Source organism: Ornithorhynchus anatinus, chromosome 3, assembly GCF_004115215.2.
Source record: "Ornithorhynchus anatinus isolate Pmale09 chromosome 3, mOrnAna1.pri.v4, whole genome shotgun sequence".
NCBI lineage: Eukaryota > Metazoa > Chordata > Mammalia > Monotremata > Ornithorhynchidae > Ornithorhynchus > Ornithorhynchus anatinus.
In genome coordinates, this window is record NC_041730.1 from 6090507 (window position 1) to 6117312 (window position 26806).

The window sequence follows — 26806 nt, forward strand, 5'->3', positions numbered from 1 at the left end:
GCGCCCCCCGAGGCGACCCGGCCCGGCCCTCCGGGCGGCCCGCCCCTCAACGCGGCCCCGGGGGACCCCTCTCGGGGAAGGGCGCCTCGGAGAGGGGATCCCGGCCGGGGTGAGACGGAGGAGACCGTGGGTGCGCGGGAGAAGAGATGGACGGGTCAGACGGTGCCCCTCCTACCCGACTTGACGGCTCCCTCCCCGAGCGGATCCGGCCCGGCCGTGGCGACGGCGGGGTTCAGAGATGAGAGGCGGCGTGGCCCAGCGGAGAGAGAACGGGCCCGGGGGTCCTGGCTTCTGATCCCCGCTCTGCCGCTTGTCCGCGGGGTGACCTCGGCCGAGTCGCTTCACTTCTCCGGGCCTCAGGTCACCTCGGCTGCAAAACGGGGATTAAGAGCGTGCGCCCCACGGGGACTGGGTCCGACCCGATTACTCCGCCTCCACCCCGGTGCTTGGAACGGCGCCTGGAGCGGAGTAAGCGCTCAACAAGTACCGTTCAAAAGGACGACGACGATGATAAAAATGAGAGATTCGAAGTGAGCGGCTCCTGAAGCCGAGGCTCACGGGAATGCCGTGGCCGGGGGGGGGGGGGGGGAACCCCGAACTGGGAGTCAGGAGATCGGGGTTCTAGCCCCGGCCCGCGCCCCCCAGCCTTCTCGCGCGCGCACACACCCGCTCTTGCCCGCCGTGGGCCCTAGGGCAGGTCGTTCACTCTCGGTGCCTCAGAGTCCCCCTCTGTCCCGGGGGGGATCAAATACCCGTTCTCCCACCCTCTCAGAGCGGGGCCCCGTGTGGTCCGGAGAACCGGATCCGGCCCGATCGCCTCGTGTCCGCGCCGGTACCCTCGGCCCGGTGCCGGGCACGCGGTCGAAGCTCGGTCGGCCTCGATGACCCCTTCGAGTTTTCCCCCGTGTGGGTCTCTGAGAACGGGGGCCTGCCCTGACCCGCCCTCCCCCACCCCGAACCCCGTCCCCGCCCAGGTGATGCAGCATCCCAGCGAGGGGGCCCTCGTCCTCGGCCTGCACAGCAACGTGAAGGATGTGGCCGTCCCGGTGGCGGAGATCAAGATCTACTCCCTGTCCAGCCAGCCCATCGACCACGAAGGAATCAAGACCAAGCTGTCCGGTGAGAAGCCCGGCGAGGGTCTGGCCGGCCCCGACCCCTTCCCGGGGCGAGGGCGGAGCGAGGAGGCGGGTGGCCCGGCGTTCCGGCCTCCCCGCGTCCCCTCTCGCTCCTCGCTCACCGTCGCCCCCCCCCCCCCCTCCGCCCAGACCGCTCTCCCGACATCGACAACTATTCCGAAGAGGAGGAGGAGAGCTTCTCGTCGGAGCAGGAAGGGAGCGACGATCCTTTACACGGGCAGGTGCGTGTCGTGTCCCGTCCCCCCCCCGTCCCCTCCCTACCCAAGCCAGGCCCCGCTCCGTCCCGCCGGGGGGGGACGTGCCAGGCGGGGAGCTGGGGAGAGGGCGGGAGAGCCGGCCCGACCCCGCGCGGAGACCCCGCGCGCCCTGGGCCTCCGGAGTCCCCCCCCCCCCCCCGTCCCCGAGCTGAAATCGCGGGAGGTGGTGCTGACCCTTCTCCCCGCTCAGGACCTGTTCTACGAAGACGAGGATCTGCGCAAGGTGAAGAAGACCCGAAGGAAACTGACCTCCGCCTCGGCCATCACCCGGGTGCGTCCCGGGGCCTTCCCGAGCCCGCGGCGGGCCGGGGAGGGAGGCCGCCCCGTCGCCAGCGAGGGCCTCGGGCACGGCGGCTCCCTTCCCCGCCCCCACCCTCCCGGATCCCTCCCTCCTGGGAATCGGACCAGGCCCGCCGGCGAGCGGCGTCCTCCCGGGCCGTCCCCGAGGACGCGGCTTACGCGGTTTCGATCAAGCGCGGTCCCCGACCCTCCCGGAGTCTCCCGTCCCCTGGGACGAATCCTCTGTGCCCGCTCTCTGGTCACTCAGCACGGCCAAGTGCTCCGGCATCCCACCAAGCGGCCGCTTGGCGGGATGGAGAGCTGGGTGATGATAGTAATGTCGGCATTTGTTAAGCGCCGCCTATGCGCAGGGCACCGTACTAAGCGCTGGGGGAGATACGGGGTCATCGGGTCGTCCCGCGGGAGGCTCCCAGTCTTCGTCCCCATTTTCCAGATGAGGGAACTGAGGCCCGGAGAAGCGGAGTGACTTGCCCACGGTCCCACGGCTGACGGGCGGCAGGGCCGGGATTCGAACCCAGGGTAGCTCAGGCCGCCTTGGATTGAGTTATCCTCCGTGTGCCTCGGCTCCCCTCCGCAGACTCTGGGGACGATGGCAGACGTCTTCCCCCGGGCCTGGCGAGGACCGAGTGAAGGGCTGTGCGGGCCAGTGGTTAGAGCCCGGGCCTGGGAGTCCGAGGATCTGGGTTCTAATTCGGGCCCCGCCACCTGTCTCCCGTGTGACCTCCGGCGAGTCATTTGACTTCTCTGGGCCTCCGTTCTCTCAGCCGTTTAAATGGGGGATAGGACGGTGAGCCCGGCGCTCAGTACAGCGCCTGGCGCTCAGCGAGGGCTTAAAAAGCAGTATTTGAAAAAAATAACCCGGAAGCCTGGAGGAGAAACCGCACTATATTCACCTGCGCGGATCCTCCTCTGTGATTTTAAACCTCTGCTCTCAAGGAGCTTCCAGACTCGCGGCAGAGACAGACGTTCGAATCGGTCAGGTCGGGGGGGGGGGGGGGGCACCTGAATATAAGGCTCCAGAAAGCGGCACGGCGGAGCGGACGGGGCCCGGGCTCGGGAGCCGGAAGGTCGCGGGTTCTGATCCCGCCTCCGCCGCTTGTCTGCTGCGGGACCTTGGGCGAGTCGCTTCTCCGGGCCCCGGCGTCCTCGTCCGTAAAAACGAGGATTAAGACCGCGAGCCCCACGCGGGACGGGGAGGGCGTCCGCCCCGACTGGCCCGTATCCACCCCGGCGCCCGGCAGGGCGGCCGGCACGCGGTGAGCGCTCGACGGATGCCGCGATTCTTATCACGAGTGTGGTCGGGGTGGGGTGTCCGAGTTCTGAGCGGGTACAGCCCCTAAGTGCCTAGGTGATTTCCCCTCGGAGTTACCAGGGAGGAGCCCTCCGGGGTCTTGCGGGCCGGGCCCCCGGCGTCCCTCCGTAGAATCCCACCCCATCGCCCCTCCCCCGGCCCGGGCGACGGGGGCTCGGGGGACCGTGCCTCTCGGGTCCCGCCGGTCGCTCCGGCGGCCCGATTTCGGAGCCGACCCCGAGTCCCCGGTCTCTCCCCCCCCCCCGGTCGGGCTTCAGTCCCCCGGCGGACCAGATCGGGTCCGCGGCCTTTCCGGTGGCGGGGCTCGGTCGGAGTTACCTCTCTCCGTGTTCTTGCAGCAACCCAACATCAAACAGAAGTTCGTGGCCCTGCTGAAGAGGTTTAAGGTCTCCGACGAGGTACGACTCCCTCCCCCCCTCCCGGAAGGCGGCGAGCCCCGCTTTCGCTCCGAGGCGGGAGGCGGGGGGCCGGGCCAGAATTCCCGCACCGGACGACGAGGCCTCGGTTCATCCACCCGGACCGATTCCGGCCCCGCCGCTCGTCTCCTGTACGACCTTCGGCAACCCCTAGGATTCTAGAGAGAGGCGCGGGCCCGGAGCCGGGAGGCAGGTGGCCGCCGGGGCCGAGTGTCCGTCCCGGCTGGATGGGCGAGGGTGGTCCGGCTCCCTCCCCCCCCCCCCCCCCCCCGGCCCCTCGGTCTCGGCGCGGGCGGAGACTCCCTAAAGCCCCGGACGTCTGATCGGCTTCCCGGCGAGGAGAGCGTTAGTAGTGAGGAGCGGTCAGAAGAAGTGAGAGGCGGCCAGGTCACGCTGGTCTGGGAGGCAGGAGGTCCTGGGTTCTGATCTCGGCTCCGCCACCTGTCTGCCGCGTGACCTTGGGCGAGTCCCCTCACCTCCCTGGGCCTCGGGTCCCTCACCTGGAAAATGGAGATTGAGACCGTGAGCCCCACGTGGCCCAGGGACTGTGTCCGAGCCCATTCGCTCGGGTCCACCGCGGCGCTTAGCACAGCGTCTGGCACGGAGTAAGCGCTTAACGAATGCCGCGGTCGGCGGGAGGGATCATCGGGCCTCCCCGCTGCGGGCTTCTCTGCCAACTCCCCAGGAAAAGGCCCCCCGGGGGCGTTTTAGTCTCCCTCCGGCCCGGTGACAGGTCCGCTGCCGGGAGAGAGGCCCGAGAGCGGGACGGAGCCGGGCCCTTTCCGCCCCCTCGGCTGTGGCACCGTGGGCCCCGGGGGGAGGGCTGACCTCCGGGCACCGCGGACGTAACGAACGGTAATAAACAGATGGGATGATGTCGGTATTCGTCAGGCGCTTACTATGTGCGGAGCACCGTTCTCGGCGCTGGGGAGGACGCAGGGTGATCCGGTTGTCCCACGTGGGGCTCACGGTCTTAACCCCCGTTTTACAGACGGGGGAGCTGGGGCCCGGAGAAGTTACGCAGGGGCCGCGCCGGGAGGGGCTGCCCCAGGGCCCCCGGGAAGGCCCACCCCCTAATTGCGAGGCCCCCTCCCCTCAGGTGGGCTTTGGGCTGGAGCACGTTTCCCGGGAGCAGATCCGCGAGGTGGAAGAGGACCTGGACGAGTTGTACGACAGCCTGGAGATGTACAACCCCAGCGACAGCGGCCCCGAGATGGAAGAGACGGAGAGTATCCTCAGCACCCCCAAGCCCAAGCTCAGGTAAGGCCCTGCCTCCCGCGGCCGCCGCCGCCTCCTCCTCCTCCGGTCTGCCGGCGGGGGCCGGAGGCCGCGGGTGGGGGGCCGGCCCGCCCCGACCCCGGCCCCCCGCCCGGCCACGTCGTTCCCGTCCTCCCCTCCGTAACACGGCGGGACCCCCGCCTCGCCCCGACGAGCTCGCTCGGGGTAGGTTTTAGGACCCCCGGTTTCTCCTCCCCACCGGAAGGCGGCGTAGCCGAGTGACCACGGCCCGGGCCCGGGAGTCGGGAGGACCTGGGTTCCGATCCCAGTTCCTCCGCTTGCCTGCTGTGAGCCCTTGAGCGAGTCGCTTGGCTTCTCTGGGCCTCGGTTACCTCGTCTGTAAAGTGGGGATGAAGTCCGTGAGCCCGGCGTGGGACGGGGACTGCGCCCAGTTACCTTGCGTTGAACCCAACGCTTAGTACAGTGCCCGGCACATAGTAAAAGCTTAACACATATCACAGTTGTTACAGTTATATCACAGTTGTCCCCCGTCCTGCTCTCCGTCGTCGTCCCGTCCCCCCCGCCCCCGCTTCGGCCCGTCGGGCCCCAGGGTCTGGGCAGGGTGGCGGGCGTCGGTGAGGGGAAGGCCGAGTCCGGGCTGCCGTCCCCGCCGTCGTGGGGGAGGGGGAAGGCGGTCGAGGGTCCCGTGGCCCCGTGACGACCCCCAACCCGCTTCCCCCGCAGGCCCTTCTTCGAAGGGATGTCCCAGTCCAGCTCCCAGACGGAGATCGGCAGCCTCAACAGCAAGGGAAGCCTGGGCAAAGACACACCCAGTCCCGTGAGTGACAGAGGCGACGGGCCCGGGGCGGGGCCGAGCCGGGCCCCGGGGGGCCACCGCGGATGGGAGAGAGCGGGAGGACTGCGGGATCGGTCCCCGATTCCGGCCCACGTGACCCCGGAGGCCAAAGGGCGGCCCCGGGCCGCGGCGCCCCCCCCCCCCCCCCCCCCCCCCCCGGCTCTCGACTCCTCCGGGCTGTTTTGCGCCGAAGGGCGCGGGAAGGGTTCGGCAGAGACGCCGTGGTGAAAGGGTCGTGGGGAGGCGTCGGCTTTTCTTTCCGTCCGTCCGTAACGTTCACTTACTCTCGGCAGATGGAGTTGGCCGTCTTGGACAAAGTCAAATCTTCGTGGAGTAAAAACCTGGAGGACAGCCTGACGGAAACGGAGACTCTGGTACGGGCTGCCGCTCCTCTCCTAATTCACCTCTACTTGAGAGTGCCGGTAACGATAAACACCGTTCGGAGCACTGGGGCAGAAACGAGTCCGTCGGGTCCCCCGCGGGACTCACGGCCCGAGAAGGAGGGAGAACGGGGATTGAATCCCCATTTTGCCCTTGAGAAAACAGACCCAGAGAAGGCAAGTGAGTTACCCAAGGTCGCAGACGGGGCCGGTGGCAGAGCGGGGATTAGAACCCAGATCCCGTGACTCCCAGGCCCGGGCCGTAGCCACTAATAATAATAATGATGATGATGATAATAATGTTGGGATTTGTTAAGCGCTTACTATGTGCAGAGCATTCCTTCATTCAGTAGTATTTACTGAGCGCTTACTGTGTGCAGAGCACTGGACTAAGCGCTTGGAACGGACAGATGGGCAACAGAGACGGTCCCCGCCCTCCGACGGGCTTACGGTCTAGCGCTGGGGTAGATGCGGGGTGACCGGGTCGTCCCACGTGAGGCTCACGGTCTTCGTCCCCCTTCTACAGATGAGGTCACTGAGGCATAGAGAAGTGGAGTGACTTGCCCCGAGTCACCCAGCTGAGAAGTGGCGGAGCTGGGACTCGAACCCGTGACCTCCGACTCCCAAGCGCGGGCTCTGTCCACTGAGCCACGCCGCTAGACCCCGCTGCTTCCTCTTCGGGATGCCGCACACCTCAGAGCCCGGCTCGGTGAATCAGCGGAAGGAACTCGGCCTGGTGGAGAGAGCCCGGGCCTGGGAGCCGCTGGCCCGTTGTGTGACCTTGGGCAAGCCACCTCTCCTCTCGGGGCCTCGGTGACCTCATCTGCCAACTGGGGATTCGGTCCCCCGCCCTCCCTCCTACTTTAGACCGCGGGCCCCACGTGGGACCCGATGATCTTCATCTCCCCCAGTGCTTAACAGAGCGCTTGGCTCGTAGAAAACGCTCGACAGATAACCCGTCGTTATCGAGTGCTCCGTGGGGGCAGAGCGCCGGACTCAGTGCCTGGGCAAGTACAATACGGCAGAGTTATTGAGTGCGATCCCCGCCCCCGGGAAGCTTACGGTCTTCAGGGGTCGCGAGCCTCCCGGACCCGCCGCCCGGTTATTTTTCCACCGGTGGGAAATTGTAGGCGGCCTCCAGCCCTCTGCCCTCTCCCGAAGTCTTCCTCGACTTTCCAAGCCCCAAAATGATTGTCCTCCCATCCCGTACCCTCATTCGGTCAGCGGGATTTACTGTGTACAGAGCACCGGATTAAGCACTCGGGAGAGGACGGCGCAACGGACTTGGTAGGCACACCTGCTGCCCACAGAGAGGGAGACAGACGTTAAGGTAGATGAAGAAATTACGGCTGGGGACGTACGTGCCGGGGGGGCCGAGGGTCGGGTGAATCCCGAGCGCCCGGAGGTCGCGGATCCGGGGACGTGGAATTCAGTTCAGTTCAGTAGTATTTATCGAGCGCTTACCGCGTGCAGAGCACCGTAGTAAGCGCTTGGAATGGACAGTTGGGCAACAGATAAGAGACCGTCGCTGCCCACTGACGGGCTCACGGTCTAAACGGGGGAGACAGACAGCAGAGCAAAACAGAAGGAAACAGAAACAAGACATCATCACCATAAATAGAATCAAGGGGATGTACACCTCATTAACAAAATAAATAGGGTAATAAATAATATATCCAAATGAGCACAGTGCTGAGGGGAGGGGAAAGGGGAGGAGCAGAGGTGGGGGGGGGGGCGGGGGGCAGAGGGAAAGGGAGGGCTCCGTTGGGGAGGCCTCTCGGAGGGGGCGAGCTCCCTGTAGGGCTTCGAAGAGGGGAAGAGAGTCGGTTCGGCGGAGGCGAGGAGGGAGGGCGTCCCGGGACGGCGGGAGGACGCGGGCCGGGGGTCGACGGCGGGACGGGCGAGAACGGGGTCGGTGGGGAGGCGAACGGCGGAGGAGCGGAGCGTGCGGGGTGGGCGGTGGAAAGAGAGAAGGGAGGTGGGGTGGGAGGGGGCGAGGGGACGGACGGCTTTGAAGCCAAGAGCGAGGAGTTTTTGTTTCGTGCCGAGGTCGATAGGCAGCCAGAAGGGAGAGGGAGTGGGGGGAAAAGAGGGCTTAATTGGGGAGGTCCTCTTGGAGGAGAAGTGACCCCGATAAGGCTCCGAAGGGGAGAAGGGTGGCCGCCTGGTGTCCTGCGGGGGTTCCAGGCCAGAGGGCAAGGGGTGAGCGGGGCGAGATAGGTGAGATGGAGGTGCGTGGACCGGCACTGGAGGAGTGAAGTGAGCGAGCTGGGCTGCTGCTTCTTGGGCGGCGAGGGCCTGTGGAGGCAGACCGGCCTCCGGCACGCTACCGACGTGGCCGGGCTCCTGCCGGCCGGGAACGTTGGACCTCTCGTTCGTTCATGCATTCCGTCGTACTTACTGAGCGCTTACTGTGTGCGGAGCCCTGGACCGAGCCCTCGGAAAGTACAAGAGAGACGATCCCCGCCCACCGACGGACGGGCTCACAGTCAGAAAGGGGGGAGACGGGCATCAGAACAAGTAAACGGGCATCACTGCATCAATATAAATAAGTAAAATTAGAGATAGATATATACACACATCAGAAGAAATAAAAATGAACTAAATAGAAAGATATGTACAAATATACACAAGCGCTGTGGGGAGGGAGCAAAGGGAGCGATCGGGGCGAGGTCGGGGGGAGGAGGAGCTGAGGAAAAGGGGGGGCCTAGTCTTAATCCCTCCTCCTCGGACCCTCACGGACTCAAACTGTTCCCCGTCCGCTGCTGGATCGTTTCCCCCTGGATCGCTCCCGCTGTCCGTGCCCATTTCACAGCCCCCAGCGCTGAGTTTTCCAGACCGGGCGGGGCGGCGATCAGATTTTCCCTCTCCCGGAGGGAGAGGGAGAGTTCACGGCAAACTCTCCTCATCAGTCCATCCCGGCCGTCCCTCTCCCAAGCTCTTAGTACGGTGCCCTGCACAAAATTCATTCATTCATTCATTCATTCAGTAGTAGTTATTGAGCGCTTACTATGTGCAGAGCACTGTACTGAGCGCTCGGGACGAACAGGTCGGCGACAGATAGAGACGGTCCCCGCCGTCTGACGGGCTCACGGTCCGATCGGGGGAGACGGACAGACGAGAACGATGGCGATAGATAGAGTCGAGGGGGAGGACGTCTCGTAAAAACCGATGGCGACTAAATAGAATCGAGGCGATGTACGATTCATTAACAGAATAAATAGGGGTAACGGAAATATATACAGTCGAGCGGACGAGTACGGCGCCGTGGGGATGGGAAGGGAGAGGGGGAGGAGCGGAGGGAAGAGGGGAAAAAGAGGGTTAAGCTGCGGAGAGGCGAAGGGGGGGGCGGCAGAGGGAGTAGAGGGAGAAGAGGCGCTCGGTCTGGGAAGGCCTCTCGGAGGAGGTGAGTTTTAAGTAGGGTTTCGAAGAGGGGAAGAGAATCGGTTCGGCGGAGGCGAGGAGGGAGGGCGTCCCGGGACCGCGGGAGGACGCGGCCCGGGGGTCGACGGCGGGACGGGCGGGACCGGGGGACGGCGAGGAGGCGGGCGGCGGAGGAGCGGAGCGTGCGGGGTGGGCGGTGGAAAGAGAGAAGGGAGGAGAGGTGGGAAGGGGCGAGGTGACGGAGAGCCTCGAAGCCCAGAGTGAGGAGTTTTTGTTTGGAGCGGAGGTCGATGGGCCGCCGGCGGAGTTGTTTGAGAAGGGGAGTGACGGGCCCAGGGCGTCCCTGCGGGAAGATGAGCCGGGCGGCGGAGCGAAGGACAGACCGGAGCGGGGCGAGAGAGGAGGAAGGGAGGTCGGAGAGAAGGCCGACGCGGTAGTCCAGCCGGGATATGACGAGAGCCCGTAGCGGTAAGGTAGCCGTCCGGGTGGAGAGGAGAGGGCGGATCTCGGCGATATCGTAGAGGCGAGACCGGCGGGTCTCGGTAACGGAGAGGACGCGCGGGGCGAACGAGAGAGACGAGTCGAGGACGACACCGAGATCGCGGGCCCGAGAGACGGGAAGGACGGCCGTGCCGTCGGCGGCGATAGGGAAGTCCGGGAGAGGACCGGGCTCGGGAGGGAAGATGAGGAGCTCGGTCTCGCTCACGTCGAGTTTGAGGCGGCGGGCCCACGTCCGGGCGGAGACGTCCCGGAGGCGGGAGGAGACGCGAGCCCGAAGGGAGGGGGAGAGGCCGGGGGCGGAGATGGATGGAGATCCGCGTGTCATCCGCGTAGAGATGGTAGTCAGAGCCCTAGATAAATGCCGGGGATCTGTCGACCCATCCAGAGAAGCAGCGTGGCCTTGTGGAAATGATAATAATGTTGGTATTTGTTAAGCGCTTACTATGCGCAGAGCACTGTTCTGAGCGCTGGAGTAGACGCAGGGTAATCAGGTTGTGCCACGTGAGGCTCCCAGTCTTCATCCCCATTTTACAGATGCGGGAACTGAGGCCCGGAGAAGTGAAATGACTCGCCCACGGTCACCCAGCTGACGAGTGGCCGAGCCGGGATTCGAACCCATGACCTCTGACTCCCAAGCCCGGGCTCTTTTCCACTGAACCACGCTGCTTCCCTAAGAGTACGGGCCTGGGAGTCAGAGGTCCCGGGTCCCAATCCCAGCTCCGCCACGTACGTGCCGTGGGGCCGAGGGCGAGTCACTTCGTTTCTCTGCGTCTCTGTCAGTTTCCTCGTCTGCGGAATGGGCATCCGATCCCTGTTCTCCCTCCAACTTAGGTTGTGAGCCCTATGTTGGACCTAAAAATAATAATAATGAGCTAATAATAGAAATGGCCCTTGTTAAGCACTTACCGTGGGCCAAGTACTGGGGTAGATGTAAGTTGATCAGGTTGGACGCAGGCCCGGCTGTCCCACATGGGGTTCACGCTCTTCGTGCCCATTTGGCCGGTGAGGTAACTGAGGCCCAGAGAAGTGACCCGCCCAAGACGTGATGGTCTTGCATCTACCCCAGCGCTTAGTACAGTCCCTGGCGCATAGCGTGGGCTTAAGAAATATCACAATTATTACTATTACCCCTCTGTCAGTGGTACTTATTGAGCCCTCACGGTAAGCAGAGCACTGGACTACTCGTTTGGCAGAGGACACTGGAGACGACAGGCACAGTCCCTGCCCTCGTGGGCCAGGGGATCACGGTGCCCCGCTGGCCCTCGAGGGGCCCGCAGCGGCCCGCTCACCCGCCCCCGGCCTTTCCTTTCCCCTCTCCGCGGCAGGACGTCAGTGATCAGGACACGTTCGGAGACGCCAGCGCCACGTTGGCGGTGCCAGAGAAAATCAAAACGCCCATGAAGTCCAGCAAGGGCGATCTCCAGGGTTCTGCTTCCCCCAGGTACCCAGAAGCCGCTCAGAAACGGGGGCGGGGGCGGGGGCGGGGGGGGGGGTGCTTCCATCCAATCCATCTCGTTTATTGAGCGCTTACTATGTGCAGTGCACTGAACTCAACGCTTGGGAGAGGACAAGAGGACAGTAAACAGACACATTCCCCGTCCACGACGAGCTTACAGTCTGGAGGCGGGGAGGCAGACGTTAATAGAAAGGCAGAAATGACAGATGCGGACCTAAGTGATGTGGGGCCGCGAGGGGGGTTGAATAAAGGGAGCGACACAGAAGGGAGGGGGAGAAGAGGAAAGGGGGGCTTAGGGAAGGCCTTCGGCCTTCAGATGCGCTTTCTCGTCACCCAGCAGACACGGGGCAGGGCCGGGATTAGAACCCAGACCCTTTTGACTCCCAGACCCGGACTTAAAGCCGTAGATGGAGCAGTCCCGAGTTGCTCCCCTCCCTATCCCCCCCCCCGACGCGTCGTCCGGGCGGCGCGGCCTGAGGCCCGAGAGACCGCCGAGGTGATGTGGTCTTGTCGTGACTCCCCTTCTCCCCCGTGGCAGCAAAATGGATGGGGTGCACACCCCTCGACAGAAAAGGAGCACGCCCCTCAAGGAGCGGCAGCTCTCCAAACCCCTGAGCGAGAGGACCAACAGTTCCGACAGCGAGCGCTCGCCCGACCTGGGCCACAGCACTCAGGTAACTGGGCTCCGCCCGTCACCCCTTCCTTCGTTCAGTTCCCAGACTGAGCCCCCCCCCCTTCTCCTCCGCTCCCCCTCCCCATCGCCCCGACCCGCTCCCCGTGCTCCACCCGCCCCTTCCCCGCCCAGCGGCACTCGTGTATATATGTACACAATTATAATTCTATTTCTCTTCATTAACGATATAGACCTATATATCTAATTTTCTTCACAATGATGCTACTGAGACCCGTTTCCTTGTTTTGATGTCTGCCCCCCCCCCCACCCCCAGACTGTGAACCCTCTGCGGGCAGGGATCGTCTCTGTTTGTCGCCGAGCGCTCAGCACAGCGCTCTGCACAGAGTAAGCGCTCGGTAAATACGATTGGATGGATGGATGAATTCAGTCGTATTGATCCAGAGCTTACTGTGTGCAGAGCACCATCCTGAGCGCCTAAGCCAGAGCCCCGCGCCGAGGGCTCGAGAGGGAACCGCACAGTAGACTCGGTGGACTCGCTCCCTGCTCTTGGCCGACGAATGGTATTTACCGAGCGCTTACCGTGTGCTGAGTGCTGTACCGAACGGTTGGGAGCGAGCGGCCCAACGGAGGTGATGGACACGATCCCTGCCGTCAGAAAGCTGGGTTCTAATCCCAGCTCCCCCGCTTTTCTTCTGGGTGACCGGGGGCGAGTCACTTGACTTCTCCGTACCTCTCTGTTCCTCGACCGACACGTCTGTGAAATGGGGACTCATCATCACCATGTTGGTATTTGCTAGTCGTAGGAATAACCGTGGTATTTGTTAAGTGCTTACTGTGTGCGAAGCACCGTACTAAGCGCTGGGGAGATGCGAGGTGATCGGGTGGTCCCACGTGGGGCTCACAGTCGGAGAAGCAGCGTGGCTCAGTGGAAAGAGCACGGGCTTCGGAGTCAGGGCTCATGAGTTCGAATCCCGGCTCTGCCGCTTGTCGGCTGTGTGACCGTGGGCGAGTCACTTCACTTCTCTGGGCCTCAGTTCCCTCATCTGTAAAATGGGGATGAAGACTGTGAGCCCCACGTGGGACGACCCGATTCCCCTGTGTCTACCCCAGCGCTTAGAACGGTGCTCGGCACATAGTAAGCGCTTAACGAAATACCAACACTGTTATTATTATTAATCCCCCTTCGACAGACGAGGTGACCGAGGCACCGAGAGGTTAAGTGACTCGCCCGGAGTCACACAGCTGGCAGGCGGCGGAGCCGGGATTCGAACCCGTGACCTCCGACTCCCGAGCCCGGGCTCTTGCCGCTGAGCCGCGCCGCTTCTCCAGTGCCGGCTTACTACGTGCCAAGCGCTGGGACGGATACAGGGTCACCGGGCCGTCCCGCGGGAGGCGCACGGTCCTCGTCCCCATTTTACAGACGGGGTCTCCGAGGCACCGGGAGGTTAAGGTCATTCGGCGGAATTCCGCTCCTCTCATCCCTCTCCCGTCCCCCGCAGATCCCCCGGAAGGTGGTCTACGACCAGCTGAACCAGATCCTGGTGTCGGAAGCCGCCCTCCCGGAGAACGTCATCCTGGTGAACACGGTGGACTGGCAGGGGCAGGTGAGGAGAGGTCAGACTGGCGCCGGGAAGGAGGGCCACCCCCCCGCCCCGCCCCGGGCCGAGCCCCCCCCCCCCGACACTCGCCGGCCGGCGAGGCTCTGGGCTCTCCACCCGGAGTCCCGTCGCCCTCGAGCTCCCGGCCTCCGGCGCGGCTTCCGCCCGGAGCGGCGAGCCCCGGATTCCGTTTTCCCGCATCCGCGGCGGGTGGCCTGGAAGGGGTCGCTGCCCTCCGCCCCCCTTCCCGCTCCCCTCCCCCGGCCCCCCGAACCTCACCCTCCCCGGGCCTCATTTACCGGGGAGGAGAAACCGGAGGGCGTCGAGCGCCCGACTCCGGGCGCGGGTGAGCGAGGGGGGCGTCGGCCCGCCCGTCCCGGCGCGGGGGGAGGCGCCGCCGCCGCCCCTCCTGAGCCCCGTCGGTGTCCTTCCCCGTCCCCTCCCCGTCCCCAGTATGTGGCGGAGCTCCTCCAGGACCAGCGGAGGCCCGTGGTCTGCACCTGCTCCACCGTGGAGGTCCAGGCCGTCCTGTCGGCCCTGCTCACCCGCATCCAGCGATAGTAAGGGCTCGGCGCTCCCTCCCTCCCTCCTCCCCACCCCCGCTCTCCCTCTCTCCCACCCACTCCCCCGCACCCCCCTCTCTCGCCTCTGCAACCGTCCCCGTCCCAAATGGCTCCCCGGCGGCTGCGGGGGTCGGGGCCGGGGCGGCCGGGAGGAAAGGAGGGAGGGACGACCGGTCCGGAAAACCCGTCGAGCTTTCTGCGATCCCCCGGACCAGGAGTCGGTCTGCTTTCCGGGAGGTCCGATGGGGTCGCGCGGGTAAGCGCCCAATAAGTAGGATCGAACGAAGGAAACCGAGCGGTCCGTCGGCGGCGCCGCGGTGCCCCCTCGCGGCGGCGAGCGGCGGCCATCCGCGTCTCGCCCTCTCCTTCCTCTGCCGGGCGGTCACCGGTCCGGGGTATTTACTGAGCACTGACCGCGCGCGGGGTGCTGTACTGGACGCCTAGGAAAGTCCGACGCGGCGGATGTTGGTAGACGCTGCGTCTGCCCTCGGAGGGCCTGTGTTCCGTGGACCGGTAGTAGCGACGTTGGTATCTGCCGAGCGCCTGCTACGTGCGGAGCACCGACCTGAGCGCCGGGGGAGATACGGGGTCATCGGGTTGTCCCACGGGAGGCCCGCCGTCCTCATCCCCATTTTCCAGATGAGGGAACTGAAGCACGGAGAAGTGAAGCGACTCGCCCACGGTCACCCAGCCGACCAGGGGCGGAGCCGGGATCGGAACCCACGACCCCCGACTCCCAAGCCCGGGCCCTTTCCGCCGAGCCACGCCGCCGTCCTGACCCACCTTCCCCCCCCGTCCCCCAGTAGAGTCGTAATTAGAAGCGGCCCGGCGTGGCGGCTAGAGCACGGGCCCGGGAGGTCGTGGGTTCCAATCCTGACCCCGCCACTCGCCTGCCGGGTGATCTTGGGCCAGCCGCTTCACTTCTCCGGGCCTCGGTGACCTCATCCGGAAAATGGGGGTCGAGAGTGCGAGCCCTCTGTGGGGCGGGGGGGGGGGGTCTGTGTCCGACCCGATTTGGATCCACCCCGGCGCTTGGCGCGGAGTAAGCACTTAACAAATACCGTAGTTATCATTAGTAGGGGTAGCAGCGTGGCTCAGTGGAACGAGCCCGGGCGTTGGAGTCGGAGGTCACGGGTTCGAATCCCGGCTCCGCCACTTGTCAGCTGGGCGACCGTGGGCGAGTCGCTTCTCTTCTCGGCGCCTCGGTTCCCTCATCTGTAAAATGGGGGTTGAGACTGCGAGCCCCCCGTGGGACAACCCGATTCTCCTGTGTCTACCCCAGCGCTTAGAACAGTGCTCCGCACATAGTAAGCGCTTAACAAATACCAACATTATCATTATTGTTAGGAGTGGAAACAGTACCGCTCGAAATAATAAGCGCGTTGATTAAGCGCTTTCTGGGTGCAGGGCGCCGTCAGGTGCCGGGAAAGACTCCACGGGCCCTTTCCCCGTCGAGGAGCTCGCAATCTGTGAATTTCCGTGCGCCGGGGGGGTCGGGAGGCGGAGGCGTTTCCCCGCCTCGGCGCCCCGCCCGTCCCCCCGCGTCCGCCGCCGAGCCCCGGCGCCCCTTCGCCCGAGTCCCAGTCTCCCCCGGCCGCTCGGGAGGCCGCGGCCTCCCGCCCGGGCTCCTCGGAAGGAGCCTCCGGTTTCCCCTCTCCTCCTCCTCCGCCCTCCTCCGACCCGGCCGCCTCTCCCCTCCCCCAGCTGCAACTGCAACTCTTCCATGCCGCGGCCCGTGAAGGTGGTGGCCGTCGGGGGCCAGAGCTACCTGAGCTCCATCCTCCGCTTCTTCGTCAAGTCCCTGGCCAACAAGACCTCCGACTGGCTCGGCTACATGCGCTTCCTCATCGTCCCCCTCGGTGAGCGGACCGGCCCCCGTCCTCCCATCCCGGCCCCCCGCGGGGACGGCTCCGGGGCTCGGGTTCCCGGCGGCGGTCCCGCTCCGCGTCGGGGCCGGGGCCGGGGTCGTTGACGGCGTCTCCCGCCCGTCTCCCCTCCGTCAGGGTCTCATCCGGTCGCCAAATACATAGGCTCGGTGGACAGCAGGTACAGCAGCAGCTTCCTGGATTCGGCCTGGAGGGATCTGTTCGGCCGCCCGGAGCCCCCCGTGTCAGGTAACGGGCCTCCGGACGGAGACCCGGCCGTCCTCGGCGAGGCGCGGCCCGGCCCCGGCCGGAGAGGGAGGGGGCCGAGGGCTGGGCGACGTGGGGGGCCCTCCCCGCCCGGGCCTCCGCCGGACCACCTCGCCGGGCCCCGAGCGGGGAGGGCCCCCTCTCCGACCTCCCGGGGGGGGAATGCTGGGGAAGATCGAGGGCCTCCTTCCCGCTTCCCCTCAGACCAACTCGACGTGGTGGGGCGAGTGATGCAGTACGTCAGCGGGGCCGGCGTGACCCACCAGCTCCCGGTGGCCGAAGCCATGTTGACCTGCAAACACAAATTGTGAGTTGCGAGGGCGGGGATTCCGGAGGAGCCGGCCTCGTTCTCACGGCTCCGCTCCCTCTCCTCTTCCCCCGTCTCCCACGCCACACCGCGCACGCGCACCCGCGGCCCTTCCCTCCCTCCCCCCCTCCCCCCCCCCCCGGCACCCGTGGGCGTCTCGTCTCCGGTCTCGGGGGTGGGGGGAGGAGGGCCCCGGACGGGACAGGTGACACCGCAGGACGTTAACCCTTCACCTGATCCCCTGCCCCCTCGCTCCCACCTCTCCGCGTCCGACATGGTGAGCCGAGCCCCGGGAGGCAAAAGCGCCGAGCCCCTCCCCTTCCCCTTCTTGCCCGGTGGGCTTCGGGCAGTCGTGCTAACCACCGGGCCTCCCTCCCTCCCTCCCTCCCTCCCTCTCTCCCCCCCACCGCAGCCCAGACGAAGACTCCTGTCAGAAGTTCGTTCCCTTCATCGGCGTGAGTACCCTCCGGCCCACCCTCTTCCCGCCCCCCCCCCCCCCGATCGTAGCGCCCGATCTTCCGGTCGGGGCGCGGATCGGGCCGGTCCTTTTCCCTTCCGAGTCGCGGAGGCCACGCGGTGCCGGGGCTGGGCGGCCGCTCGTGGGGTGCCTCCGGAGTCCCGAGCCGAGCTCTCGCGCGGGGCCCGCTAGACGAGGAGGAGACCCGGCCCCCGCCCCCAAGGAGCTTACGGTCAGACGGGGAAGGCGGAAGGAGAAACCAAAAACAGAAACTCTCCGCAGGGCCTAGATCCTGCCAGTCATCTCAGAGCCGGAGGGGACGTTTGCTCTGGGGGCGTCAGACGGAGAACCGGAGTGGGCCGTCATCTCGGCCAGGGCGGTTGGAGGGAGAGGGATGGACGGTCTCCTCCCCGCACCCTGCTTGAGGAGTGGGTGTCTGGGAAAGGAAATGAGGTGAATCGGGAGTGATGGAAGCAAGGGGGAGGTAGGCTGCTGGGATCCATTGTAGCCTAGCACCTCTCCTTCCCCCTCCACCCCCCTTTCTCTCTCTCTGTCTTTCTCTTTCGCGCGCATATACGCACCGAGTCAGGCGATATCCAGGCCCAGAGCCAACTGGCCGTAGGCTCGTCTAATCGGTGGCCTCTGGTGACCACCACGGCCAGGCCTCTGGGCACCCCAGGCATACGACCCAGTCCCTGAGCGGTCTCCCTGGGCCTCGGAGGCCACTCAGAGGGGTGCGGATTTGGGCCGGGGCCATCGGGGAGGGACCTGCCCCGACGAGCCTGCCCCCCGGCCGGTGGGGGAAGATCGGAGGTCTCACGTGCAGACGGGCTGGGACTGGGGGCTTCTGATTGCCCTGGCGGCGAATCGGCACCCAGTGAGGATGCGGGGGTCCGTGGAACCAACCATCCCCTCCCTAGAAGCCTCCTGGACTGCAGAGCAGCCCACTTCAGAGGTGACCGCAGAAGCAGCGTGGCGTAGCGGAAAGAGCCCGGGCCTGAGAGTTTGAAGGACTTGGGATCTAATCTGGGCTCTGCCACTTACCTGCCCTACGACCCGGGCGAGTCGCTTCACTTCCCTGGGGGCCTCGTTGCAGAAAATGGGGAACAGCTCCCCGGTCTCCCTCCTGCTTCCACTCCGAGTCGCGTGTGGGACCCGATGATCTTGGATCTACCCCACGCGTAGAGAAGCAGCGCGATGTAGGGGCGAGAGCACGGGTCTGGGAATCAGAAGGTCACGGGTTCCACCGCTTGTCTGCTGTGAGACCTTGGGCAAGTCGCTTCACTTCTCTGGGCCTCAGTTATCTCAGCTGTAAAACGGGGATTGAGGCAGTGAGCCCCACGTGGGACGGGGACCGTGTCCAGCTCGGCTCGCTCGGATCCACTGCAGTGCTCAGCATAGCGTTGGGCGCAAGGCAGGCGCTTAACAGATGCCGTCGTCATTATTAGCGGTACAGTGCTTGACCCGTAGTAAGAGCTTAACGGAGAGAGCTGTTGATTCTTGTTGAGATTGTCGGTAGGTCCCCGGAGCCGAATCCCGGGCAGCCTTGAGAGGCTGGGAGAGCGTGGGCCGTGGCGATTCCTCGGGCTCTGTGCTCCGTGGCTGATTCTCCAGCATCCTGCAGGGTAGGAAGAGGAAACGGTCCGTCCGAGGTGGACGGCGGGGAGGGGAATTAGCTGAGAGGGGGCCGGATGAGGGCCAGAGAGGGAACTTTGCTGACAGGGGACTGGAAGGACGAGGCACCCCCTTTCCCGGAATCCTCGTCGGAAGACCTGCTCAAGCACTTAGCACAGCGCTCTGCACCCAGTAAGCGCTCAATAAATACCATCGATTAACTGCCTGTATGGGCCCCGTGGTTTAGCCAGCTTGCTAAAACTCAGACTGTTTCTCTTCCCCGGGACGGCTCGCCGTCTTTTTTTTTTCTTGTTCTCCCATCCAATCGCCCCTGACATTTGGATCCATCCTGATATGGCAGCAGGGAGAAGCAGCGTGGCTCAGTGGCAAGAGCGTGGGCTTTGGAGACAGAGGTCGTGGGTTCACGTCCCGGCTCGGCCATATGTCGGCTGTGTGACTTCGGGCAAGTCACTTAACTTCTCGGTGCCTCAGTTACCTCATCTGTAAAATGGGGATTGAGACCGTGAGCCCCACGTGGGACAGCCTGATTCCCCTGTGTCTACCCCAGCGCTTAGACCGGTGCTCGGCACATAGTAAGCGCTTAACAAATACCGACATTATTATTATTAGCAGGACCGTGGAACATGGGGGAAGAAAGTCCGGAGGGACCTGAGGGGGTGGGGGTTGCCCGAGGGTTTCTTTCACATTAAGAATTTCCCTTGCCCGCCCTTCCTCCCTCCCTCCCCCCGATACGGTTCGTCTTTTCACCTCCCCCCCCCCCCCCCCCCCCCCGCCGACTCCCTTCCCCGGAAGGACCCAGGGCCGGATCAGCTGAACCTTCCCCCCCGCCCCCGATCCGGGGGCAGTTCATCCCCACCCGGGGCTGTCCGGGTCACGGCAGAGGGCGCAGAGATGGGCATCCTCTGCTTGGACCGGGCACGGCCGGGTCTCGGGCACCTGGACTCTCCTCCGAGCCCGACTCTCCCAGCATCCCGGCTCCCTCGACCCTGCCCCCAGGCCTCCCCGCCGAGCTAAGGAGGAGACCCCATTTCTGCGGACACACCCTCCCTCCCTAATAGCAGTAGTATTTGTTAAGCACTTGCTAAGCGTAGGGTAGATCCAAGATAAACAGTTCCCACACGGGGCTCCCGGTGTAAGTAGGAGGGAGAACGGGTGCCGAATCCCCATTTAACAGGTGAGGAAACCGAGGCCCCGAGAAGGGAAGTGACCTGTCCGAGGTCACCCAGGAGGTAAGCGGCAGAGCCGGGATTGGAGCCCGGAGCTTCTGACTCCTAAGCCCGGGCTCTTTCCACGGGGCCACGCTGTTTCCTCAACACCTCATCGTCCCCGAGTGGGGCTCGGGGGGGGGGGGGGGGGGGGGGTCTTTCTGCCAGCAGACGAGGCGGGGAGTTGAGTTGTGGAGGAGGACTTTCCCTTGTCTCCAGCTCTGTCTTCTTCCGGCCTCCGGGGACCACCCTCTCCCCTCCAAATCGTCCCGCTTCCCAAGGGGATCTTGAGGATTTTTATTCTCGCCGGGGAGAAATCGGAGTCAGCCGCTCCCGAAGCGGTGGGCAAGCAGTCGGGCTCGTGGGCAAGTGGACCGGCGGCCGGGCGGGCATCCCAGACGGGGGGGGGCCGGCTGGGGAGCGGCGCTCCCGTTCATTTCCGCCCAAGCCCTTGGCCTCAGAAAGGCATCGGTGGGTCTGGGGAGGATGGAGGCGGGGAAGGAGACCGTCGGTAGGAGAGGCTGAGTCTGGATACCGTCGTCGCCGACCGGCACTTTCCGCAGAGGGCACGGTAGGGAAGAGCTCGCACCCTGCCCCGACGGACCAGGTGACTCTTCCACTAAAGCTCGCCCTCCGGGCCTCAGTTTCTCTCACGAGAAGAAGAGTTCTCCCCCCACACCCAAGACCCTGAAGAGGGGGACGGACCGTAAGCTCCTCGTGGGCCGGGAACGTGTCGGCCAACTCGTATACTCTCCCAAGCGCTTAGCGTGGTGTTCTGCACACGGTAAGCGCTCGATAAATACCGTTGATGATGATGACGAAACAGAGATACGACTGAGGACTCGCTCCTCCACTCCCCCTACTTATTCCGGGACCTCCGTGCGGGGCGGGGACGGTGTCCCGCCTGATGATCTTGGATCCACCCCAGCGGTCAGCTCGATGCCTGGCATCTAGTAAGCGCTTAACACTCATTACCATTTCCATTTAATGCACTCTCCCGAGCGCTTAGTGCAGCGTTCTGCGCACGGTAAGGACTCAGCCGATACCACCGATTGATGGATTGATTATGAAGCGACCGTCTTCCCCCGTCCCCGGACCCGTGTCCCCAAGCCTCCCTCCCGGGGTGCTTCCCGGTCCCTCGAGGGGTTGGATGTCTTCCTCCTTTTAGGGTGGGGAGGATGGAGAGCCTCCTTGCTCTGGAGAAGATGCCCCAAGTAGGCGGGCGTCCCCTCTCGGCCCTCCCGGGGGCGCCGGACGGAGCGGCGGGTCTCCGAGAGGAGGCCCCACTCGCTCCGCTCTCTCTCTGCAGGTGGTGAAGGTGGGGCTGGTGGAAGACTCCCCCGCGACCGCGGGTAGGTTCCGGACTCCGCCCGGTCGGTGCGGCGGTCCTGGGCGGTGGGGGAGAGGAGGGGGTCCCCGGATCGAAGGGCAGGGCCCCGGCTTCTTAGTCCCCGGCGCGGGCTCTCCCCACTAGAAGGGGCAGGGGGGAGCGCGAGGTTCGGACGAGGAGGGGCCGGGGCCGGGGTCCAGGGCGTCGGGGCATTGGGTGGAGGGTCCCTCCGGCCGGTGACCCTCGTCCCCCTCGCAGGCGACGGGGACGACGCGCCCGTGGTCAGCCTGACCGTCCCCTCCACGTCACCGCCCTCCAGCTCCGGGCTGAGCCGGGACACCTCGGCCACACCCCCCTCCTCCCCGTCCATGAGCAGCGCCCTCGCCGTGGTGGGGTAAGGCCCTCCCCCGCCTCCCTCCCGAGACGCCTCCTCTCCCACCTCCCCGTCCCCAGAGGACCCCTCGACGCTTCCGTCGGCCCTCACCCCCGCCCCGCGGCACTCACGCCCGCGTCCTCTCCTCCCCTGGCTCGGATTGATCTGAGTGTCCGTCTCCTCCCCTTGGCGGTAAGCTTGCCGTGGGCAGGGATCCCGTCTCCCAGCTCTCGTCGTATCTGGACTCTCCCCGATGCTTAGTACGGTGCCCCGCGCCGAGTGAGCGCTCAGTAAATACCATCGATGGATCAGGGGGAATCCTAGGACTGCTCAGGCGGGTCTGATCTGTGGGTGCCCCCCTCCCCGATCCCGCCCCGGCTTCGGTCCTCCCTCCGGCGACCGGCGGCAGTGGATTTAAAAACCTCCGTGGAAAGGAAATGTCAGGTGGCTCTGATGCCTTTCTCCCTATTACGTCTGACGCCTTTGAAGAAAGGCCGAGCCATCTTTCTCCCCTCCGGAGCTCAAATGTCCCTGAACGGGAGGTGCCGCAAACAAGAGAGCGGCAGGGCGGCGCCAGCCGGCCGCCGTGACGGAGGCGCCGCCGGCCCGGACCCCCGAGACCCCCTGGGACGCGCTTCTCCGGGGCAAGCCCCCCTACCCCGCTTAACCCCTCTTAGCCTCCGGGTCGTTCCCCGAGCCTTCTCCCCGTCCTCTTGGAGGTTCCCTTGCGGACGGTTTAAGGTCGGCGTTCCCCACTCTGGGCCGCGGTCTTGGAGCGGGGCGACCTCGGGCTCCGCTCCCGAACAGCCTCTCCTGTTCTGCCCCGAGAAATGGGTTCAGCGGTGATGGCGCGAGCGGGATGGGGGTCAGGGAGGGAGCCGAAGCGGTTCTGGGCAACCCCCCTCAGCCCCGGGGACCCCGGGTCGTTCCGACCGCCGGGGCAGGGGGTGGGTGACCGTGCCCGCTTGGCCGTCCGATCCCTCCAGGAGTCCCAACAGCCCCTACGGGGACGTGATCGGCCTGCAGGTGGACTACTGGCTGGGCCACCCCGGCGAGCGGCGGAAGGAGGGGGAGAAGCGGGACGCCAGCTCCAAGAACACCCTGAAGAGTGTCTTCCGCTCGGTGCAGGTGTCCCGGCTGCCTCACGGCAGCGAGACCCAGCTCTCGGGCACCATGGCCATGACCGTGGTCACTAAAGAGAAAAACAAGAAAGGTGGGTAGGAGCCCAGGCCGGGGGAGGGGAACGGTCAGCCCCGGGCCGGGTCGGCCGGGTCGGCCGGGTCCGCGGCCCGCCGCCTGGGAAGGCGCCGCTTGTCCGCTCCGCCACCTCGGGCCACTCACCTGGCTTCTCGATGCGTCTGTTTCTCTTCAGCTGTAGAGCGGGGATTGAGACTGTGAGCCCCACGTGGGACAGGGACCGCATCCGACACGATCCGCCCGCGTCCACGCCGGCCGTTAGTACGGCGCCTGGCACACGGTAAGCGCTCGACAAATGATGGTATTTATTTGTCAAGCGCTTACGGTACGTCGAGCGCCGTTCTGAGCGCTGGGGTAGATCCAGGGTGATCGGTGTGCCCCGCTTGAGGCTCACAGTCTTAATCCCCATTTTATAGATGAGGTGAGACTGAGTCACAGAGATGGTAAGCGGCTTGCCCGGGGTCACACAGCAGGCGAGCGGCGGAGCTGGGATTAGAACCCACGTTCGTACCGGCATCGTTGTTATTGATTTATACCAGAATGATCACTGTTATTCAGTGTGGGAGTTTGGAGGGCAGGGGGCGGGGTCCCACCGGCTTCCTCGTCCCCGGGCGGCCGGGCCCACCCACCCTGGAGGTTCAGACCCCTACGGCCGAGACTGGGACCCTCACTCTCTGCCTCGTGCAGCGGGTCCGGGTCCCCACTGGCGGTGGCGAGAGACGCGTACTCCCCCTTCCCCTCCCACCCGTACGCCTCCAACACACCCGACTCCGGGAGAGCGGGGAATCCCCCTCCCAGCATGGAGTGGGGGACCCAGACCCCACGGAGGAGGCCGGATGGCCGAGATGACCCGACGGTAGGGGCGAGCCTTTCCTGGCAGCGGAGCCCGGCTGACGGGGCCCCTAGTCCCAGGCAGGACCTTCCGCGGAGCAGAGCTGAGATCCTTCCCGGAGTCTCTCCGCGCTCCCCGCCCCGCCTCCGGGCCCTGTCGGGAACGCGGCTCCTCTCTCTAGCCATCCCTAACCTCCTCCTTCCCCTCTCCCTTCTCCCCCCCCCCCCCCCCCGTCGTCCTTCTCGCCTTCCCGGCTCCCGGGGCGGCTCCACCGGCTCCCCCCGGGATGGGGGAGACAGAGAACCAGGCTTGTTCGTGTCAGCGAAATCAGTCCGAGTCCCTTGGGAGTCGGGGAACAACGGGGAGGGGAGGAACAACGGGCGGGGTCAGGGGGAGCGGCACACGCAGGCCCTGGGCCAAAGCCAATGGGGAGACCGGCCGCCGCGGAGCCGGGGAGGTGGGCCCGGCCCGTGGGGAGGATCGGGCGTCTCTTCCCGGCCCCGGGAGAAGCGGCGCCGCCTCACAGACGGGGCGTGGGCCCGGAGGTCAGAGGATCCGGGTTCTCGTCCCGGCTCCGCCACGCGTCTGCCGTGCGACCTCGGGCAAGTCCCTCGGTTACCCCATCTGCAAAGTGGGGACTAAGACCGTGACCCCCGTGGGGGATAGAGGTCGTGTCCCACCCGATTAGCTTCGGTACAGAGCCTGGCACAGAGTAGGCCCTCGTTTAAGAAGAGGGGGGAGAAAGAAAGCACCCGCTCAGCCTGCCGGGTCTCTGGAACCGGGTGGGACCCTGGGCCCTGGGCCGCCCCCGCTCCCGGGAGATCCCTCGGGGCACGGATGTCTCAGCCGAGGGGCCGGGGCTCAGCCTGCGCCCCCCACTCCCACCGCCGTTCCCCTGCAGCCTTCCCCAAGTGACCCCTGGCCAGCCCAAGCTTGCCCGGCCCCCCCTCGCCTCCCCGGGCTAGCCGGGGGACCGGCCCCCTGAGAGGCAGAAGCATCCGTCGCAGCCGGGAGGACGTCCCGCACCCCCCACCCCGTTAACTCCGCCGCCCCCCCCTCCCACCGGTGATCCCGCCCTGACTCCCTTTTCCCTCCTGTAGTTCCCACCATCTTCCTGAGCAAGAAACCCCGCGAGAAGGAGGTGGACTCCAAGAGCCAGGTCATCGAAGGCATCAGCCGCCTGATCTGCTCGGCCAAGCAGCAGCAGACCATGCTCAGAGGTGCGGGCGGGGAGAGGCCAGGCCTTTGGGGGGCGGGGGCGGCGGGGCGCCCCGGCTCGGGGGGGGGGGCGGGGGGAGGCTCCCCGCGGGGGAGCGGCCCGCCCCCCTCCCTCACCGCCGTCCCCCCGTCCGCCCTGTCGCCTTCCAGTGTCCATCGACGGGGTGGAGTGGAGCGACATCAAGTTTTTCCAGCTGGCCGCCCAGTGGCCCACCCACGTCAAGCATTTCCCCGTGGGACTGTTCAGCGGGAACAAGCCCACCTGAGGCCCACGCTCCCGGCGGGGGAGGGGGCGGCCAGCGAGGCTCTGGGCCCCAGCGTCCCCTCCCTCCTCGGGGGTCCGCCCTCTTCCCTGGCCCAGTCTCGAGGGACACTGCCACTGGGGAAGCCGGTGCCGCCCCCGCCCTCCCGGCCGCCTCCTGGCCCGCTCGCTCTCTGTGCCCCGATTGCACGTGCTGCCCTTCTCCCTTCCCCCCGCCCCCCCTACCAGGGGGCCGCGGTCCAAGCCCGGGCTCCTCGGCTCTGCCCTCTGGCACCTTTCTATTGGTTACTGGAATTAAGCTCCCCCCCCCACCCCCACCCCCGGCAGGCCGGCTCCCCGCTGATCTTCCCCGTGCCGCCCCGGAGGCCCCCCCCCTTCCCCGTGCCGCCCCGGAGGCCCCCCCGTCCGTGGGCGAGGGTCCCGGAGGCTGGAGGGAGGTGCGGCCGCAGAGGGTCAGTGCTGTCGGGGTGGGGGGGGGCGGGGACCTGCCCTCGGGCTCCAAGCTGCCAAGCCCCTTCCGGGTTTTAAAGCCATCGTTGCCAGAAGCTACATTCCCCGCCCCATCCTCCTCCTCCTCCTCCTCAGTCAGCTGCCCACTGGCCTGCCCCCCTTTCCCGAGGAACCCGGGGCAGCTGGGGGCCAGGAGCTAGTTTGGCCCGTTTCCCCCCTCCCCTCGGGGCTCCCCCAGAGGGGCGTAGCCAGGGGAGGGACGGAGCTCCGCAGCGGCGGGCAACCAGATCCGCCCGCTCCTAGCCCGAATCCCCCGCGGAGGAGGCCGCGGGGTGGGTTCTTCGGGGTGGGGGCCGCCCCCCGGCCTGGGAGGACCCGGAGCGGCGGCGGGCCCTCCCTCCCCCAGCCGCCGCCGGGTTCACCGCCGACGTCTCCCCGTCGTGTGCGTCCGAGAGCGAGCTTGTTTGGTTCTTCCCACAGCTGGTCTGTTCCGTGTGCCCCCGCCCCCCGGCCTCCTCCCGGCTCTTTTCCCCCAGAGCGTCCCGTCGGTCCCGCGCTCCCTCGGCTCCTCCTCCCCTCCCGCTCGCTCTCCGTCTCCCTCGGCCTCGGGCTGCGGGTGAGCGGCGGCGTCCGGGCCCTGCCGTTCCACCCGCCCGCCACCCCGAACGTTTACGTGCGTCCGTGTCCGTCCGTCCGTCTTCCTCGCCCCGGCGCTCCGCCGCCGGTCCGGCGTCGGGGCGTCCTCGGCCGTCCGTCTTTCCGCCCGCTTCTCCGACGCCCCTCGCCCCGGGCCGCGGGAGTCCTGGCCGGCTCCGCTCCATCCGCGCCCCTCCGGCGGGCCGGGCGACTCGGCCCCCTTCCGCCCCCCGCCCCGGGGACTTCATCCCTTCGGGTCTGAGGACCACCCGGGGTGGGGGCTGGGGAGGGGGAGGCGCCGCCCGAGCCTCAGTATTCCGTTAGCCCGCAGCCGTGGACGGAACCGACTCCACTGGGGAAAGAAGGATCTCCCCTCCTATCCCTCCGTCTCCCCCTCCCCGACCCCCGCCACCCCCGGCCCCCTCCCAGTGCTCGGCCCGGACTCTGCTGCTCTCCTCGGGCCCCGGGGGAGGTGTTGGGGGTGGGGGGCGGGGAAGGGAGAGCGCTGTTGGATTTTTCATTCAATAAACCGTGGTGATTTCTTACCGACCGCCTGGATCTGCGTGCCCCTGGCCGAGGCGCGGCGTCTCCGCCCCGTCGAACTCCGGACGGACCGGGCGGGCGGCGGGAGGGAGAGGGAGAACTCGTCCCCTTCCCACCCGGGGTTACGCTTATCCCAGGAAAAGGTCGATGGGGTTCTGTCAAACCACGACGGTTCTGGGAGGCGGGCTGGGGCCCGCGTGTCCGGAGAGAGGCCCCCC

The 26806-nt window shown here is 66.3% G+C and overlaps 1 protein-coding gene across 1 annotated transcript in view; it reads left to right on the forward strand.

Annotated features, from left to right (window-relative positions):
• The window catches only part of PACS1 (phosphofurin acidic cluster sorting protein 1), a 107403-nt gene extending 80813 nt beyond the window's left edge, over positions 1-26590 (forward strand). The window contains exons 5-24 of the mRNA XM_029060132.1: positions 975-1119; positions 1266-1357; positions 1584-1664; positions 3344-3403; positions 4521-4681; positions 5384-5477; positions 5789-5869; positions 11086-11201; positions 11755-11890; positions 13350-13454; positions 13902-14008; positions 15716-15870; positions 16015-16125; positions 16348-16450; positions 16863-16905; positions 21057-21099; positions 21336-21471; positions 22437-22663; positions 24580-24699; positions 24848-26590. Coding sequence (XP_028915965.1) covers positions 975-1119; positions 1266-1357; positions 1584-1664; positions 3344-3403; positions 4521-4681; positions 5384-5477; positions 5789-5869; positions 11086-11201; positions 11755-11890; positions 13350-13454; positions 13902-14008; positions 15716-15870; positions 16015-16125; positions 16348-16450; positions 16863-16905; positions 21057-21099; positions 21336-21471; positions 22437-22663; positions 24580-24699; positions 24848-24963 — 2232 coding nt within the window. The 3' untranslated portion in view covers positions 24964-26590. The remainder of the gene's footprint in view (positions 1-974; positions 1120-1265; positions 1358-1583; positions 1665-3343; positions 3404-4520; positions 4682-5383; positions 5478-5788; positions 5870-11085; positions 11202-11754; positions 11891-13349; positions 13455-13901; positions 14009-15715; positions 15871-16014; positions 16126-16347; positions 16451-16862; positions 16906-21056; positions 21100-21335; positions 21472-22436; positions 22664-24579; positions 24700-24847) is intronic.
• Positions 26591-26806: the final 216 nt, after the last annotated feature.